Source organism: Aedes albopictus, chromosome 3, assembly GCF_035046485.1.
Source record: "Aedes albopictus strain Foshan chromosome 3, AalbF5, whole genome shotgun sequence".
In the NCBI taxonomy this organism is placed as follows: domain Eukaryota; kingdom Metazoa; phylum Arthropoda; class Insecta; order Diptera; family Culicidae; genus Aedes; species Aedes albopictus.
This window is the reverse complement of record NC_085138.1, coordinates 351,952,178-351,972,334: the sequence shown is the minus strand read 5'-3', so window position 1 is coordinate 351,972,334 and position 20,157 is coordinate 351,952,178. Positions and strand designations below refer to the sequence as shown.

General features: G+C 40.7%; 1 protein-coding gene across 6 annotated transcripts in view; it reads right to left on the bottom strand.

The window, feature by feature from the left end:
• Positions 1–1,248: 1,248 nt before the first annotated feature.
• LOC109432689 (cholinephosphotransferase 1) overlaps positions 1,249–20,157 on the bottom strand; it is a 130,059-nt gene continuing 111,150 nt past the window's right edge. For 3 of the 6 annotated variants that reach the window (XM_062855272.1, XM_062855270.1, XM_062855273.1), the window contains exon 7: positions 1,249–5,486. In XM_062855272.1, the coding sequence (XP_062711256.1) occupies positions 5,281–5,486 (206 nt within the window). In that variant the 3' untranslated portion in view covers positions 1,249–5,280. Of the gene's footprint in view, positions 5,490–20,157 lie in introns of all 6 variants that reach the window. The other 3 variants (XM_062855269.1, XM_062855268.1, XM_062855271.1) reach the window with 1 other exon arrangement.

Genomic DNA, 20,157 nt, shown 5'->3' with positions numbered 1-20,157 from the left:
TTTACTGCAGTTGCCAGCATCCGAGTGATGAAATCAAAACAGAAAAAGTGTTGCCGTTCAGACGGCTGTTCACTCCTCGCTTCTCTACCTATTTTCTCTGCGTCACACAAGGTTGACCTCAAGCACAGACAAACAGACGTAACACCTTGAACGATTTTCATGGAAATTCATCGCCCAGTTCACACTACAATCACCTGGTGGGAAAGTTGCAAGAATCACTGTGTTGTGCAATATCGTCAACAGAAGGCGCTAGTGTGAAACGTCAAACGCAAAGAAAAACGATGCGCGCGCCTCTGATTGTGAAAGCCACAACTATGAACATTTAAAATGATTGTTAAAAGCGTGGTCGATGGAAATTTCGCAAGTGTTACGTCTGTTTGTCTGTGCCTCAAGTGTCAAAGTAGAACTATTTACCATTTTATGTATTTCGAATTTTCTCATTATTCCTTTGTTTTTCAAATTCGAGTACAATTCCGACTAGTATACCATGCTTGATCGTATTATTCAATATAAGCGAGATTTCGTCTTTAATTTTAGGACTCTATTCCAGAAAATATTGTTATATTTCCGTTTCATTAAAACAAGCTCGAAAGGAACCATAAAGAGATAACTTACCTTTTCACACTATCAACAACAACGATCAGCCTGTGGGCGAGCGTCGATGTTCGTTTTGGTCGCAGACAATGGGAACGTGCTGCGTGTAGCTTTGGCGCGCAACGACGTCGTCTTTCTTGCTCGTGATTGGCTGCGCGCAACTGGAGTGGAGCTGCGCGAAATATTCGCAATGTTATCGAGGTTATTCTATTTTTTAATTCAGTAACAAATTTTGAAAACGACGTATAATCAATGGTGTAGCATTGATTATACGTCGTTTTCAAAATTTGTTACTGAATTCAAATCCAGGGGGCAACAAGGGCAACACTAGTTTTCCGGTTTTTCCAAGCCGAAATATCCCAAAAAAGCAAAAAAAAAAACGAACAAAAAATGGAGAAACCCGCAAAACTTTTGCGGGTTTTACCGGCTTTTTCTGGGATATTTCGGCTTTGCAAAACTAGTGTCGCCCCCCCTGGCTAAATCTGGTGTAACGTGTAAACCAGGGTGAAGAAATCGCCCCTAATAAATTAAAATAAATTAACACATTAGTTAGCTAATGTAATAAATCAATCGATTGAAATTATCATCAGTTGGTAGGCTGACATAAAAAACCTAGATTTAGAAGGATTTTCGGATTACTAAAAGTACAAATGATTTTACCATTTTCACTCTTCTATATTGCATTGTTATTTCAGCCTCCCTAATAAATAAATACGACTACAAATACCTATAAAACAACGGTTCATACTCGTCAGGTTAACCACGCATTCGCACAACACAACACTACAGCTGAGTCCACCCACCATTGACGTTCGTACGGCTGGTTAAATTTTAATAAATCAACATTTTAGAACGTTTTTACATCGCTCATCTTCACCGTTTAGGGCACACCTATTTGCATATTCTACATCGCCGGTATTGAATTCAATCAAATCAAATCAAGTAAAAAAACTACTTTTAGGTATCGTCTTGATTATTCTAAAATGTAATGTCTTTTTCATTGTGTGTTAGCTTCTGATGGATGTACAGATTTTTTTAAAACATTATTTCATTATTCTCGTTAAGGCAAGATCAGCGGCATTGATTCAATTCGAGTAGCTCAACCTTTCTCTCTCTTAAAATGTTCAATTATATTTCCAAAGTGATCCATGATGAAATCATTTGAAATCCATTGAAAAAAAAAATATGTAGGAACATATAATTGTAAGTAATTGAATGTTGTGATGCTTGTAACAAAAAAAAAACAGGGTTCTAAAATTAAAGACGAAATCCTGCTTATATTGAATAATACAAGCAACCATGGTATTCTAATCGGGAAGTAAAATAAGTTCTAGTTTGACATTTGAGGTCGACCTTGACGTGATGGAACTCGACATTTTTCGTACTGGGGATTCGAAAATGTTCCCATCTGACATACACGGTGAAAAAAATCACTAAAAGTATGTGTTATAAGCTAGGGGCGGGACAAAAGATTAAAAAATTTAAAATTATATATTTTTAATCACGGCCAATACATAAAAACGTCAAAAAATGGGTAAACATGTACTCTTGAATAATATTTTGTGATTTAAAACAAGAATCTAGATAGGACGTGAGGAGCCTACTCCCAATCAACGTGGTTGAGCAGCAAAATTTTCACAATTTGACAAAATATTTGGCTTGTCTAGAGCAATACTTCGCCACGCAATGACTGGCAAACTAACCTCAGTTTCGAACTGAGGAACTTAAAGGGACGCGTGCTGAATTTCAGGTTTTTCCGTGCACGACACACCTCGATCCATCTTCGAAATCAATCAGGTTGACAAGATAGCTTGAAAATCTTATTTTTTTTTGCCATCTGGGAATCCGATGCGCATCTCGCGGAAGCAAAAATTCATTTTCTGGATGTGTCACCCCCCTCGATTTATAGAATGAAGTTCAAATTTGGAAGACGGATCGGACTATTATCTGGATTGATTAGTTCTCGATTTAAATTCGAATGGGACGACCGCTTGGGGCAAGACACTGTGTTGGAGAGTACATTTTCCGTCACAGATGTTGCTCAGAATGTCTCCGGATTGCTCCCGTTTTTTACATGGGTGTTGCCTGATTTATCGCAAGAGACGAACCAGCCAAGGGCTGAAAGTCTCTCTAATAAAGACAAATCAATCAATCAATGATTTATCGCAAAATCAAAACAATATTGCCCGGTATCCCGCTTTTCTAGCAGTTTTAGGGGCGTTTTTCGCCAAATTTCGTCGATCATTTGTGAAAAGAGTTACTCAGAATTTCTCAGAGTTAGTCTATGGAGTTACTCTCATTTGCACAGTGTCTTGCTCCTAGAATGGGACGACCGTCAGGATGAACTGACTTTCATTTTGTTAGAACTAAGAACGAGTTGTACGACACTCACATTATCGTTATTAGATTAGTTCTTGATTTACGTCTATGGAGGACGGGTTGGACGACCATCAGAAGGAACTCATTTGTGATTTTATTTGCTATCAAAGGAGGAGTCGGATGAGCGTCAGAACTTTTGGTTCTTGATTCGGGAAATCGAAGCACGAGTCGGACTAACATCCGAATAACTTAATCCGCGATTTGTGAATGCGAATAACGAGTCATCTAGATGAGCTTGCTTGAATTGACGAACGAGGCAGACAACCATCAAAATGCATTTTGTTTTTGTTTTCAATCTCAAAAGACGAGTCGAGCATCCGTCAGAACTGATAGCGAAGAAATCTCGGAAGAATATTTAGATCATAGTAGCCCGTAATTATATCGTAATGAATGGATTACTGCACGAATTTATTCTGGCCAGCTTACTCTCACACGAAATTTGACGTTTGCGAGGTGTCGGCACCGCTAACGAAATTAAATAGGCCTTGTAAATAAAACTGAGTAAATACTCTTTACTCAGATCTCTCTGAAGATTCATAGAGAATCGCTCCACGGCTTCACATAGATTTAGTAAAGAGTATTTACTGAACTTTGTTCATATGGCCTAATATGGTCCAAGAGTTCATATTTACTCATTTTTTGACGTTTTTTATTGGCCGTGATTGATAATATATATTATAGATAGTAGAGTAAACATAGATCCGCGGACACCGCTGACTAAAATGTTTCAAGCGTGTAAGTAGTAATTTTCAAGAGTGTGACGGTTGAATATGACGTCATGTGCTCCATTGATGTTGTTCAAATCGTGACGTCATGCTCGTTTGGATACAGATTTTGACAGTTCGTTTGGATACAACGGATTCATCAACACGGATCTATGTTTACTCTACTATCTATAATATATATTAAGGGTCTGTTCCAATTGGAGAATTAAGATTAATTTTCACTTAAACTTGACAGTTCGATAATTATTTTCTTAGGAGAACTGTCAAGTTTAAGTATCGAACTGTCAAATTTAAGCAAAAATTAATTTTAATTCGCCAATTGAAACAGACCCTAAATCTTTTGTCCTGCCCCTAGCTTAGAACACACAATTTGAGGGTTTTTTTTTCACCGTGTATGTCAGATAGGAACATTTTTGAATCCCCAGTGCGAAAAATGTCGAGTTCCACCACGTAAAGGTCGACCTCAAATGTCAAACTAGCACTATTTCTCATTTTATTTATTTCGAAATTCTCATCATTCCTTCCTTTTTTCGAGTTCGAGTAAAGTACAATTCCGATTAGAATACCATGCTTGATCGTATTTTTCAATAAATGAGAGAATTCGTCTTTAATTTTAGGACCCTTTTTGCGAATACGAATAATAAACCAGGTCGTACGAGCGTCAAAATGAGCTGATTTATGGAACGCGAAAGACGCGTCGGACGACCGTAAGAATAAACCTCTTTTTAATTACTTTTTTTTTGTCGTGAATTTTAACTAAAGTTAATTCTTCACAGTCAGGTCAGAATACATTGTTTTTCATTATCCAAGAACGAAAGGCGAGTCAGATGACCTTCACAGTGACTTGTATCTGGAGTTGTGAATACGAAGAACGGCTCAGACGACCGTCAGAATGAAATGATTTTCGTTGCCAAGATTCAAAGACGAGTCGGACGACCGTCAGAAGGAACTGGTTTGTAATTTTCAAGACCGAAGCACGCGACAGACGACGGTCAGAATCAACTGATTATCACTTTCTAAGATCGAACACTGAGTCGGATGACCCTCGGGATGACCATCAAATGAACTGTTTTGTTGATTTTTTTTTCTATTCAGGCTGACAAACGAGAAATCATTAATAGACTCAATAGGTACAGTAGACGTTCGATAATTGCAACATGTTTACGTTTCACTTACCGAAAGAAATCCGATACCTGCAACAACTGACAGACGTCAAAGAACTGTCAGTTGCTGCAGAATGACACCAATGTGCATTCAGAAAACATCGCACTGCAACAAAACTGCACGCGAAAACCATCGCATCGCGGTTGACAGATATCGGTGCGATAACTGCAAAACTGTTGCAGTTAGCGGACTTGCAGTTAAAAAGCATTGCAGTTGAAACGTTTGCATCCAGCGAACGTTTACTGTACCCACTTCTATTGAACAAAAATCAATGGATTTCAAATTCTTCAACAAAGGATCACTGTTTAACTAGCGGAAAAAGTGCTACTACAAAACTGGATATTTCCGGTGATGGTGGTTCTGGTGACAATAATGGCAATAAGAACCCTTCTCTCGTACAAAACACACCTACCGTTACCTAGTGCTGGTGTGGCCTTCTCGGAGACGCTTGGGGCGTTACGCGTGGAGTGCCACCGTCCTCCGACGAGGGCGCCCGCTGGAACATCGGCGGAACGGCCAGGTTCCGAAGGGGGCTGGCCTGAGGCGATTTGCTGGCTCGACTACTACCGCCGCTGATATTGTTGTTGAAGGGCGGCTGTTCGTCCGTTTCCGACGACGAGGAGGCTGCTTTCGGGGGCGAGACCGTTAGTTTTGCGGGGGGCGGGTTCAGGGTTGGGCGATGACATGCACAGGAAGAAGTTTGGAAATCCAACGCAAAAACCAGATGAAATGTTGGTAGGCGAGTCGGGGGTGGTGCAGGAAGATAGAAGAGAAATGGGAAATGCATAGATTAGCATAAACCTAAATACGAGTAAAACTTTGAATTCATTTAAAAGCTAATCAACCTTGATGATGAAGCAATGGATGCAATCAAAATTTCCTACTAAATACTAAATGAATTTTATCGCTTCAGTATCACGAAGACGTAACTGTAGTGATGTTTTACCAATTATTAAGAAACATTGAACATGTTTTCAGAAGATTCAACAGAATAGTTCGATGGTGAGCAGAGATGGGAACACTCACTTGCAGAGAGTTACACTCACTTGATAATATCAGGTGAGTGTGTTTCAGATGAACAAAGGACTTGAGTCTTAAGCAAGAAAAACATTTTACCAATCGACTTACGAAAGAGAAAATCGGCGAAGATTTCTGCAGCTACACCCGAATGATACTGAATAATACGATAAGTGTACTAAAATAAACGAGAAACAACTAGGTGCAATAGTTATCAAGCAGAACGAGTCCCATTGAATAAAACAAAATCAAACAGAAATAATGGATGAACACATAGTTTAAGAAAACAGTGGTGTGAAACAAACAACTACAAGAAAACATGAAAATACCCTTACAACACATATTCAATTGAAACAGAAATATAACAATACAGAAAACTAAACAAACATTCATTTAGCACATAAGCACACACATCAAGTTCCATATCAAACGAAAACGAATTCCCAACAGGCTGAACTAAGTATTGGAAAGTTGATGCATTCAAAACAACTTTCAACCAAGTATAGGACTATCCTTCTACTAGGAACACCCTGTTACTAGGTAAATGTAAAAAGAAAAGCACTAACCTTCACTGAAAAGCAACGAACGTCCCCTAGTAACAGCTCAAGTTTTATCATGGCTTTATAGCAGAAGCAGCTGGGTACCACCACAGGTTCACATCGTGATCAACAAAGAATCACATCTTGAGAATTATTGAGGATATCGGATATCTAAATAGGTCTTCCCGGTGAGCGTGGTTGCGAGCAGGTTTTACGAACCTGCTAAAAATGAATATTGGCACAAATGAAGTTTTGAACTCCACAGGGTGGTACGGCTAATTTGGAGTGTGATTTCAATGGGATCGAAAGATTATAGTTGGTTATGTAATGTTACAGTTTATACCATCGTTACAGAATCGTTACATGTTCTGTGGCTTAGTTGGTTTAAGCGCCGGTCTAGCGAATACGGAGTCGTGGGTTCGAATCCCACCAAAATTTCATCTCTCAATTTGTCAATTACCAACATTTTGTGCCTTCTAATTACAAGTTTTTCCAGTATGGCAAAGAGGTGTCGCGCATTTACTAAAAATGTTAAAACTCATTGCAAGTCTCTTGCTTGGAGGCCCTACTGGATGCAATCCATCCATCGAAGTAAATTTAAATATAAAATTTGTTAAAATTACTCTACGCTCACCCAAGAACCACAGCAAAACAAATGAAACGACCAGAAATTTCGTCCTCTTTTGAACATCGCTTTCTATTTTGATCATTCGAACTTCGTTAACACATAGGTACTGACTGCAACAGCAAATCTACTTCTTGGATTGGATTGAAACTGGATCTTAAGTCTTTCTTTTCTTTCAACGCAAAAATTTTAACTTAATAACCTCACTCGCGCTATTCCTTCCGCCACGGAGCCGAATTTGAGCAATTCAGTAGTTTTCCACGGGGAAGAACAGATCAACTGAATTGGAGTATTGAATATGTATTTCTGCTGTTACGTCGTTTGAAATCTGCCCAAATCGTTCGAGAGCCCAACTTCCTCAAAAATCCCAAGTTAACGCTTAATTATGGTATGGGTGAAAGTCGATAAATAAAACTTAATCAAATTCTTCGCTTCCGTTGCAAAACAAATATTAACTTGAACCCAGAATTTGAACTTGACAACAAACTGTATTCTACACATGAAGCACCATGAAGCACGATTTGAAGCTTATTTATGAGGCTAAACAAAGCTACAACTTACTGGGAAACTGTGGACAACGAGACCGACTTCTGCTACATATTTCAACTGACAAAGTTCAACATTTTGGAAGAGCACAGAACATCGAGTTAGACACAAAACATAAGGGTACATCTGCTCTTCCCTCCCGATATTCGATCCTCAAGGACTTTCGTTCAGTTCAGAAATGTTTTGCTCTTTTTCCTAAGTATTTTTCAACGGAGATATACTCAAAAAACTTGTCCATACCAATATAGCAAGATTTTATAGCATTAAACAAGCACCGTCTTGAATGTTTCTTCTCAAGTTACGCATATGCAGAAATTTCTGTTTCATTTCCAGAGACGGGAGGGATCTCACACCACCATAGTAAAATTTTGTTGATGTTCTGAACTTTCATATATGCTAAATTTGGCGTAATTTGCTCGATTGTTTCCCAAGTAAAGTAACCACTAAAATATTATAAATAAAATCCCAAAAGAAGTATGCCAAAGGCTGCTGGATAATCTAAATGAATTCCTAAAATATTATTTTGAGAAATTTTTGAGTAAGTAATGTCTGAAAAGTTCAAATGAACAAAATGCAATTGCGTTAAATATGAATCTTTTAGCGAAATACTGATAAAATGCCTTAGTAATCTCTTAGGGAAAGTTCTCGAGGGAAATAGTTGAACTTTTTCAAAATTTACGTGCTACAGTCCCTTCAAGATTTTCTTAAGCAAGGTAGTTTGAAATTCCCACAGGATTTTCCCTGGTTTTTAAGGGTTTCTTCAAAAACTCCTTTAGCTATTCATAATTCCTGAAAAGATTTTTTTTTTTCAAAATTTTCAGTAGCTATTCTTTTTCAGGGATTTGTATGCATATTTAATGTTTCTCCAGGATTCCCACCAACAGATGTTCCAGGGGATTTTTAGAAATGATCAAAGGATTTCTTTATACTTTTTCCTAAATTATCTCCAGCAATTTCTTCATTGTTTGAACATAAGTTTTTCATGAAAAAATATACAGGCATATCCAAAAAAAAAATCTCTTGAAAGTTTTAAAAGATTAAATTCATTCACAAGGTTCTCTAAAATAATACCAAAAGAGATCTTCAGGGGAATTATGATTGTACACTTTCTAACTAACATTTTAAGGACAAATGACTTGATCCTAGTTCAACATGCACAAATCTCAAAAAGTAAACGTCTGGTGACAGTATAATATTTATGTTGCCTTTGTTCACTTAAATCGTGAGTAGGTACGAAAGTCTGCCATTGTTGCGGCCATGTTATGGTTCTAACAAACTTGTCCTTAAAACATCCTTATAAACTATACAAGGGATCATATTTGAATATCTTTATGGTATTTTTTTGGACGCTTTGAATTTGAAACTTATTATTGCAAATGTATATTCGCTGTCTTGCATTATTGTTATTTTTTTTTCAATTTGGGGCTTTGTTTTGCATTATCTATACTGCCGTGAATCGCAAGTCAGTCCCATCTGCATTTTGGGCAAAAATGAGTTAATGACTGTTTTCGAGCTTTCTTCGGATGATCTTTCAGCTGCGTGCATAAAAATATATAGTTTGTTCAGTAAAATTGAAAAACAACACCAAGTCAGATTGTCCCATAATGAAATGTAATCGCAAGTCAGTCCCATTACGAACTTGTGTGCCCTCCAGTACAAGACCTAACACTATTTTAGCTAGTTTTACATTTTTCACTGTTATGTTTTAATGTTTGAAACAATATGTGAAAGTTTCATGATGATCGCAGAAGTTTTCAATTCATAGCGATTTTTTAGAGTTTCGTATAGAAATCGAATTTGAAAACTTCAGAGGCCATTTTCTCAATGCCTACTTTTTACATATGGGACTGACTTGCGATTCACGGCAGTATATTAGATAAACATGCCAATCAAGTTCATAAAAAAATCTGCATTTTTCGAAAATTTAACAATTATTTTAACTTTTCTATTTATTACGCCTGCAACTTGAATTTTGATAGTATTAACACAGACAAACAGACGTAACACTTCGAACATTTTTCGATTCAAATCATAGTCACGGAAACATATTCGCCCAATGCTAAAATGACTAAGTTTGGCCGACCATCAACTAGGTGGCGGTAGTGAGCAAACGTCAAACTCGAACAAAAACGATGTTGTAGTGTAGGACACCTAGTTAAAGTGTAATACTGCCTTAACATAAAATGTAACAATACGGTCTGGCAACACGGGACGGGAAAAAGGAAGAGGAGAACGAAAGCGTGTAGCGAACGGATGTGTCAGGAGCGGGTTACAAATCGGAAAATATAAACCTGTATGTAAAGCCGATAATTTGTGATTTTAATACTGTTCCGAACTCTACAATTGGCGACGAGTTTGAGGATTCAAGGTAAGAAATGCGTTTTTTTGTGAAATCATATGAAAAACTGCGAGAAAGTTTGGTAAAAATTCGTACTAGCTTTCCTAAAAAACGAAGAAGAAGAAGTGGCCGATGGCATAAAAGTTACTGCTTCAATGGAATCCCAGCAAGCGTGGTGGTGTTGTATGATCGTGTGTGTGAACTGTTTTTTTTGCAGTCATTGATGATGGTGATGATTATAAACAAATCGGGAATGTTTACGCACTGTGTTGGGGAAATGAAAAGAAAAAGTGAAACAGGCAAGAAGTGTTGGAATGGTGAATGAGCATTAGCCAAGGCATTAGCATAGAGTTTGTTCGCTTTCGGGCGGTAGGATCACAAACGAAGATAAATCCGTATGTGGTAGGATGACGATGCCGGATGTATGTACCTGTTGGGGTAACAGGAGGGAAGAAAGCAGGGGTTTCTTCCGGGTGCTGATTTAGTGCGTACCTGTCGGTAGACAGGAGGGGTGAAAGTTTTTTTTTCACCCGGGTGCTTAGGACATCGTTCGTACCTGTGGGAACAGGAGGTGAATAATGATTGATTCACGGGCACGGGTTCACAGTTAGAATTTGTCGAATTAAAATGTACGTACCTGTTAATTCAACAGGAGGGGAGCTAGTCTAGCTCCCGGGCGCTTGGACTTGTACTTGTTAATTGAAAGGTGGTGAATCCTATTTCACGGGCTAGGCAGTGGGACAATGAAATTGTATATTGCTTATATGGAGAAATCAAAAAATAAAGATTTTAAAGAAAAAAAAAATATTGTTGGATGTTTTTTCTGTTAGTTTGCAATTGCGTTTACTATTGATTTCAGATGGAAGACTCTCGTCCACTACCGCAGTTTCGCTGCGACGAGATAGAAAAGCAGAGGCTGTTCAAAGAATGGAAGACGTGGAAGTGTGCCTTGGAGTGTTACTTCGACGCATACGGGATTTACGATCAACAACAAAGAAGGGCAAAGCTTCTGCACTTGGGTGGCCCACAGCTGCAGCGTGTCTTCCAAAATCTACCGGACCGTGAGAACTTCCCGTTAGTGTCGCTCGAAAAACAGTGGTACGATGTGGCGATCAATGCTCTGGATGCATTCTTTCAGCCGTATCGCCAAGATTGCCTCGAGCGGTACAAACTGCGCCAAATCAAACAAAAGGAAGAAGAGCGTTTTGCAGACTTCATTCTTCGATTGCGCCAGCAGGTATCGGACTGCGGTTTCGATAAATATCCCGAAGATGTTAAAGAGGTTCTGACGGAAGTCTTCTTGATCGATGCAATCATTGAAGGGTGCCAATCCCAGGAGCTTCGCCGCCGAATACTGCAGCAGGATAGGACGTTGGCTGAAATCGAGGCTTTGGGTGTCACACTGGAAGGGATTGACAATCAGGTTAAAGGGTTTGGTGGAAGATGTAAGCAAACTGATGCAGATCAGAGGGTATTCAGGATCGGCGCTACACAGAATACGATTCATAAGAGGAGTTATCCGCAACCGGGTGGATCGAAGCGCAAATTCGGCACAAGGGATGGAATCAAATGCTTCAACTGTGCGCGACGTGATCATATTTCGACGTCTGAAACATGCCCAGCCAGAGGTAAAGTATGCCGAACTTGCAAGATCGTCGGACATTTCGAATCATGTTGTCGGTCGCGCAAGTTTGGTAAGGCTCCCGCGGAAGCTAAGAAGGTACGAGCCGTACAAGAGTCAGATGCTGTGGCTGCTCCGGGAGATGTTCCAACTGAGTCTGTTTCCAAAACTTATTACACCTTCCATGCCGGAAACGAGAGCAACGTGATTGCCTGTAACGTCGGTGGTGTCCGGTTGGATTTGCTTGTGGACTCTGGTTCAGATGTCAATTTGATTCCTGATAATGTGTGGGAGCACCTTAAACAGGAAAAGGTAATTGTTCACCAGTGCGTAAAGGGAAGTGATAAGGTACTGAAAGGGTACGCCAACGACAAGCCGCTGTCGATTCTAGGATCATTCAAGGCAAATGTGGAGGTGGGTCAGAAAACCGTGCAGGCTGAATTCTTCGTGATTGCTGGCGGCCAACGAAGCATCCTAGGCGATAAGACTGCAAAAGAATTGGGAATCCTTTATGTGGGTCTGCATATCAACCAAGTCGGATCAGCAGGTGTACCGTTCCCGAAGATCAAGGATGTACAAGTGCAAATCCACACCGATCCGGATATCAAACCCGTCTTCCAACCGGTCAGGCGTATACCTATTCCGCTTGAGGCAGCTGTGGATAGAAAATTGGACGCACTTCTGGCGACGGACATAATTGAAGTGAAAAACGGCCCTGCCACGTGGGTCTCACCCTTGGTCGTTGTTGGGAAGAAAAATGGTGAGCCAAGAATTTGCCTTGACCTTCGGCGAGTAAACCAAGCCGTACTACGTGAACGGCACCCTATGCCTGTCGTAGAAGAATACCTTGCAAGGCTGGGAAACGGCAAGATCTGGAGCAAGCTCGATATTAAGGATGCGTTTTTGCAGGTGAGTCGTTGAGCCACATGATTATTAATAAATAATACAACAGTTTTAAAACAATGTGTTTTGTTAGGTTGAATTAGCTCCAGAATCGAGAGATGTCACCACGTTCATTACGAACAAAGGCCTTTTTCGTTTTAAACGACTTCCATTTGGCTTGGTGGTTGCGCCCGAGCTATTTCAGAAGGTCATGGACCAGATTCTAGCAGGGTGCGAAGGTACTCATTGGTACCTTGACGATGTTATAGTAGAAGGGAAAGATAAGCAGGAACATGATGAGCGATTGAATGAAGTATTGAAGCGTTTTAGGGATAGGTCTGTTCTACTAAACTGGGATAAATGTGTATTTCGAGCTGGGGAAGTTGACTTTATTGGTCACCATATTTCTGCAGAAGGCATTCTTCCATCGAATTCGAAGATCGAAGCTATTCTTTCTTTTCGTCGTCCGGAAAATGCATCAGAGGTTCGAAGTTTTTTGGGTCTTGCGAACTATTTAAATAGGTTTATTCCCAACTTGGCAACTCTTGACGAACCGTTGCGGAAACTTATTCGATTTGACTCTAACTTCAGTTGGGATGATGAGCACGAACAAGCATTCGAACAAATTAAAGCGGCAATGGCAAACGCGCAATCATTGGGATTTTTCAAAACGGAAGATCGTACTGCAGTTATGGCTGACGCAAGCCCAACAGGACTGGGGGCTTTGCTTCTTCAAACAGATGTGTCTGGCAGCAGTAGAATCGTTAGTTGTGCTTCTAAATCTCTAACAGAAACTGAGAAGAAGTATTGTCAGACTGAGAAAGAAGCGTTGGCAATTGTCTGGAGTGTTGAACGATTTTACACTTATTTATACGGAAGAGAATTTGACATCCTTACAGACTGCAAGGCTCTTCAGTATCTGTTCACTGCTCGTTCAAGACCTTGCGCCAGTATTGAGCGGTGGGTTTTAAGACTGCAAGCGTTCGATTATAAGGTAATCTACATACCAGGCGAGAAGAATACTGCCGATGTTTTGTCGCGACTCGGAACACTTACTGCAGCTCCATTTGATCCTTCTGAGGAACTCGCTATTCGTCAAATTGCTCTGCATTCGGCAACAACAGCTGCTTTGGACTGGAGAGAGATTGTAAAAGCTTCGCAAGAGGATCCAGAAATTCGTGACGTTCTTGAGCACCTCGAACATGACAGACCAGACGAATTACCGCTATCTTTCCGCATAGTGGCAAACGAGCTTTGCGGGTGCGAAGATGTGCTTTTGCGATGCGATAGGATAGTCATACCATCAGCCCTACGTGATCGTGTACTATGTGTTGCTCATGAGGGTCACATAGGAATGCGGATGATGAAATCTCATCTCCGTAGCGCGGTGTGGTGGCCTAAAATGGACATTGCAGTGGAAAATTTTGTTAAGAACTGTCGTTCATGCACTCTGGTGTCAGCACCCGATCCTCCAGTACCGATGATTCGAAAGGATTTGCCGTATGGACCCTGGGAGGATATAGCTGTAGACTTTCTAGGTCCCCTGCCAGAAGGCCAAATGCTCTTCGTCGTTGTGGATTACTACAGCCGTTTCATAGAGGTATGCGAAATGATACAGACCACCGCTAAGGATACCATTTTGCAACTTTCCAAGATGTTCTGTCGGTACGGTGTGCCCATAACACTGCGCGCTGACAATGGACCGCAATTGAACTGTGAAGAGCTCCGAAATTTCTGTGATGAAATAGGTGTACGCTTGGTGAACACAATACCGTATTGGCCACAGCAGAATGGGGAAATCGAGCGACAGAACCGATCAATCTTGAAAAGATTGAAAATAGCACAGGAGCTTGGCCAAGAGTGGAGGAGAGTTCTTGATCAATACATTCTGTCGTATCATTCCACCCCACATCCCACAACAGGACGATCTCCTTTTGATTTGATGTTTGGAAGGCGAATGCGTAGCAAACTTCCACAAGTACCTCGGGAGGTGCATCTTGATGAAGAAACGAGCGATCATGATCGTTTACAAAAGGAGAAAGGTAGGGTATATGCAGACAAGAAGCGACGAGCCAAAGAAAGCGACATTCAAGTAGGAGCAAAGGTAGTGATTAAAAGGTTCCGGAAAGAAAACAAGCTAAGCACAGACTATTCGGCGGAGGAACACACAGTCATTCGACTAAACGGTGCTGATGTTACGCTTCGATCATTGGAAACCGGAAAGGAATGCCGCCGTAATATTGTGCATCTGAAGAAACTGCCAGAGAATTCTCCAGCCAACTACAATGAGCCACGGCCAGAAACATCAACGGAAGAAGAGTCTCCCAAAGGCCAAGAAACAGAAAATCCCTCAGGACAAGATTCGGGTGCGGCCGAACCCGCTGCGGAAGACCAAGATGATACAAACCATCCGAGACAGCTGCTGCGTCGCGAACGTAGGGAACCTTTGAAATTCCAGGATTATCTGTCATACTAAAATAAAGTTAAAGGGGGATTGTAGTGTAGGACACCTAGTTAAAGTGTAATACTGCCTTAACATAAAATGTAACAATACGGTCTGGCAACACGGGACGGGAAAAAGGAAGAGGAGAACGAAAGCGTGTAGCGAACGGATGTGTCAGGAGCGGGTTACAAATCGGAAAATATAAACCTGTATGTAAAGCCGATAATTTGTGATTTTAATACTGTTCCGAACTCTACAGATGTGAGCGCCACAGGTGGGTAGTTGGCCAACTATCAAATTTTGAAAAAGATCGTTAAATCGAAGTACGATGGGAATTATCACGTTACGTCTGTTTGTCTGTGGTATTAAGTTTTTTTTTGGAAAATAGGGTCACTGAATCACTGAAAAACTTACAACTTGTGTTATGTAAAACTGTGGCTCGCACGCTATGTCCAAAGGGAAGTATTATGAAAAGTGAATGTACCTCAAAATTTATTCGCTAGAACCATATTTTTGGACCTCTAGTTTCAGAAAATGTGTGGTTTAAAATAATCCATCTTGGGGGTTTTTCCCACACATTTTTATATGGGACGAAATTGGCCATAAAATGACTTTTTTTCGATATTTGTATGGGAAAATAGGAAAAAAAATCAAAAATATCAAAAAACCCAAGATGAAATATTTTAAACCGCACAGATTCTGAAACTAGAGGTCCAAAGCTACTATTCTAGGGAATAACATTTGAGGTACATTCGATTTTCATAATACTTCCCTTTGGACATAGCGTGGCCCGCATCAGTGCAAAATATATCTGGCCACTTTATTCTCAAGGTATGCAGAATTCCCTGTTTCATTTGTACGGGAGCCCCCTCTCCATAGCAGGGAGGAGTCTCACATCATAATAAAAACATTTCTTGTTATCTGAAACCTTCGACACAGAGAAACAGACGTCGCACTTTGATCAAATTTCGTTAAAAACATGGTCACGAAAGCGCAATCGCCCAATGCTATGTGTACGGTGTTTGGCGGGGCTATCACTAGGTGGCGGCAGAGAAAATAGGTAGAGAAGCGAAGAGTGACCAGCCGCCTGAACGGCAACACTTTTTCTGTTTTGATTTCATCACTCGGATGCTGGCAACTGCAGTAAAGCTGATTAATCCACCCATCGAAGGTAGTGCCTATCTCGCATACCGCATTTGAAAACTATTTATACTGTTGTTTTATTAACTAGATATTATCAAACTGATGTTCCAAAATGGAACAATTTTCATTAATTCAAGGAATCAATGTTGTTTGCACTGTCATCCATGATACTTGGAAACTTTGGTGAAAATATGTTTGAAACGAATGCAATACTTATCTTTACTTATGCGGCAATCGTCAATGTTAGGATACCAGTTTGACGGTTCGATAAGGTATTTTTGGCTTCACACTAGGCTTCACACTATTCGCTTCTCTACCTATTTTCTCTGGGTGGCGGTACAGTCTGTTTATTTATAACACAGTCCCGCAAAGAGTGAAACCAAATCTACCTATCGAACTGTCAAATTGGCTACCTATCGAGCACGCCAGCAAAATTATGAAAACAAAGTCTCGTGAAAAAGAAGAACAACAATCAAAAGAAGCCGTCTTTGCATGTCTCTATCAGAGAAAATAGGTAGAGAAGCGAAGAGTGTGAAGCCAAAAAAACCTTATCGAACCGTCAAACTGGTATCCTATCGAACAAAATCAACAAACCTTGACGATTGCCGCATATTTCATGATAAGTATTGCGATCATTCGAAACATTTTTTTACCTATATTTTTAAATATCAAGGATATTACTGTAAATAACATTGATTCCTTAAATTGACGAAAATTGATCCTTTTTGGTATACAATTTAGATGATTTCTTGTTAATAAATCAACAACATAAATCATTTTCTAATGCAGTACACGAGAAAGACCCTACCCTCGATAGGTGGATTAATCTGTTTTTCGGCAGTTGCCAACATCCGAGTTACGAAATCAAAACAGAAAAAGTGTAGCCGTTCAGACGGCTGTTCACTCTTCGCTTCTCTACCTATTTTCTCTGGTCTCTATATATACAGTCTCAGGTGGCGGTAGTGAACAAACCTCTCTAAAATAAAAACTCTCATTTTTGAGTAGCGCCCATGCCGCACAGGGACTGTGTTGGAAACACACATTTTTTTAAATTGCTCGTACGCTCACATTTTTGCAAAATAACAATATTTTTCGGTGTTTGAAGGTGGTTTATAAACCCAGTGAGGTTGCCGTGTCGAAATTATTGCAAAATACATGCTCGTGTGAGCGTACGAGCAATTTAAAAAAAAAATGTTTGTTTCCAACACAGTCATGTGCGGCATGGATGTTTACTAAAAATGTGCAGGCCGAACACATTTTTGAGCGTAGCCGTTTTTGCGTGACGTCAAACAGGAGCAAAAACGAGCTAGGCCGCGAGTGGTCAATCGACTTACTACTGAATATTTGAATCAACCATTAAAAAGGTGGTCGATAAGAAGCGATCAGAGTGTGACGTCTGTTTCTATGTCTGGAGGAACTCCCGACGATTTCAAGGATCTTCTGGAGGATTACCCGAGGATCTTCTCGAGGAATTCTCGGGGAACTCCTGAAGGAATTCCCGGGGAACTCCTGAAGGAACTCCCGGGGAACTCCTGAAGGAACTCCCGGGGAACTCCTGAAGGAAATCCCGAGAATCTCCTGGAGGAATACTCGAGGAACTCCTGGAGGAATTCTCGAATAAGTAGAGGATCTCCCGATGAACACCAGAACGACTTCCCGAGGACCCTTTGGGGGGGAGTTTTTGGGATTTCTTTGTGGAATTCGTGGAAATACGAGGAACTTCTTTTGGAATTTTCGGGAAATAAAAACATGAAGCATACCCAGGAACATGGAGAGAACCATGCATTATTGCTGGAGGAGCTCTTGGTGAACTTCTGGTGAAGTAAATTTCATGGAAATTCTGGAAATAATGTCACAGGACATTTCTGGAGAAATTCTCGGCAACTCGTGGAGAAACTAAAGAACTGACGAAGGAATTCGCCAGGATCTCCTGTATGAATTCCCGAGGAACTCTCAGAGGAATTCCCAAAGAACTGCTAGAAAAATCTCGTAGGTATTCCCAGGGCCGGATCTAAGGGGAGGCCGGGCCCCCACATTTTAGGGCTCCCCACAAAAACCTTTTTTGGTTGCTAACATTAGCTTTATTTTTCATATTGCTCAAGTACTGTTCGAAAATAAGGAAAAACATTTTTGGTCATCTCTTCGAGGGGCCTCCACATCCGCTCGGGCCCCCACAATCCTTAATCCGGGCCTGGGTATTCCCGAGGATCTCCTGGGCGAACTCCAGAGATACACCTGGAGGAGTTCCTGTAAAACTCGTGTAAGAATTCCCGAAGCACTCCTGGAAGAATTCTCGGGGATCCGAAGAACTCCTGAAGGATTTTCCAAGAACCTCCTGTAGGAATTCCAGATTATCTACTGGAGAAATTTCCGAGGAAGTATTGGATAAATTTCCAAAAGACTCCAGCATGAACTCCCGACGATCTTTTGAAGGTATTCCCAGATTTTTTGTGAAACTCTTGGAAATAAATCCGAGGAATTTCTTGAGAAATTTCTGGAAAAAAAAACCGAGAAATATTCGAATAAAATCCTGAAAGAACCATGCATTATTGCTGGAGGATTTCTTGGGAAAATCTTGAAGTAATTTTGATGGAAGTTCTGGAGGGAATTTTCGGATGATTTTTGAAGTTATTTCCAGTTAAATCATGAAGAAAGTCCCTGGGTAATCCTGGAGGAATTCTTCGAAAGCTTCTTAAGGAATTTCCATAGTATATGATGCCATCACCAAGGTCATCTCGCCATATTACTTGATACATAGCATACATTTTGATATTCAACATTATTTCTATAACAAATCCACAAAATGGAATGTGAAGCCATTTTAGCGTGCCTTGCGAAGACATTTGAAAATTTCACCTGGCATCCCTGATTGAAGCCTGCGGTGTGCGAGACAGGCAAAAATATTAATGCCTAGAAGAGATCCGAAGAGACCGTCCCGAACGTCCAGTATCATCCACATTCAAAGTGGTGGATAAATCTGGCGTTCAATTTGAATAGGTCGTATGTTTATTGTGATTCCTATGCAGATACGACTTATTCAAATCGAACGCCAGGAATAACAAAGATAGTGGATACACTACCAAGATAGGTAAATTATCATTTTCAAATTTAATTGGAGCTTCAGAATGGGTTTCGGGTAGGGCTTCCAGAGGGTTTCAGGGATGTTTCGGCGGAGTTTCAAGGCTTTTCAGGCGATTTCAGGAGGTCTCTGAAAGGGTTTCCGTGGGATTCAAGACTCAAGGGAGATTTAGGGAGCTTTCAAGCTTCATGAGGTTTTCAGAAGAGTTACACGGTGTTGCAAAACTATTCCGACGGTTTTAATGTTTTTATAAAGGTAGCTTTCAAGCTAATGTCAAGGAGTTTTCAGCGTAGTTTCAGGGCATTCGAAGGCGTTTGGATGATTTCATGGGGATTTGGAAGTGATTACCGGAGGTTGCAAGATGCTCTCAAAGAGGTTCCAAGGATGTTTTAGAGGGAGGTATCAAGGCGTTTCAATACTTTCCAAAGCGTTTCAAGACGTTCCGGGGGTCTTGTACCGACTTCTGATTTGAGGAAGACTGCCAGTTTTGGTTGGAATACACGTATCTGTCAAAGGATAAGCATTAGAAGGCGGAATTACGAGATACAAAACGTTTCAGGGAGTTTACAGACGGATTCGAGATATTTGAAGGTTTAGATTTTCGAGATTTGAAAAAGCTTTAGATGAGGTTTCAGAGGGAATTCCAGAGAGGTTCCAAGGGGTTTCTAGTGCGAAACCAACGCGTGGAACGCCTGAAACCTCTAAACCAACTGGAAACCATTCCTGAAAGCATGTGGAATCCCCAGCAACGCCCTTGAAATCTACTGGAGCACCCTTGAGCGCCCCTGAAACACCTTGAAACTCCATGGAACACCTCTAAAACGCCTATAAAACCCCTGGGAACACTCCTGAAACACTCCCGGAACGCCTTTGAAATAACCTGAAGCTCCCTGAACCCCCCTCAAACCCCTGTGAACGTCCCTGATATCCCCTAAAACTTCCGGAGGCATGAAACGCCTCTGAAACGTCCTTCTTGAAAGCCCCTGGAACGCACCTGAAACACCGCTGGAACCACTTAAAATCCCCTGGAACCCCTTGAAACTGCCCTGGAATGCATATTAA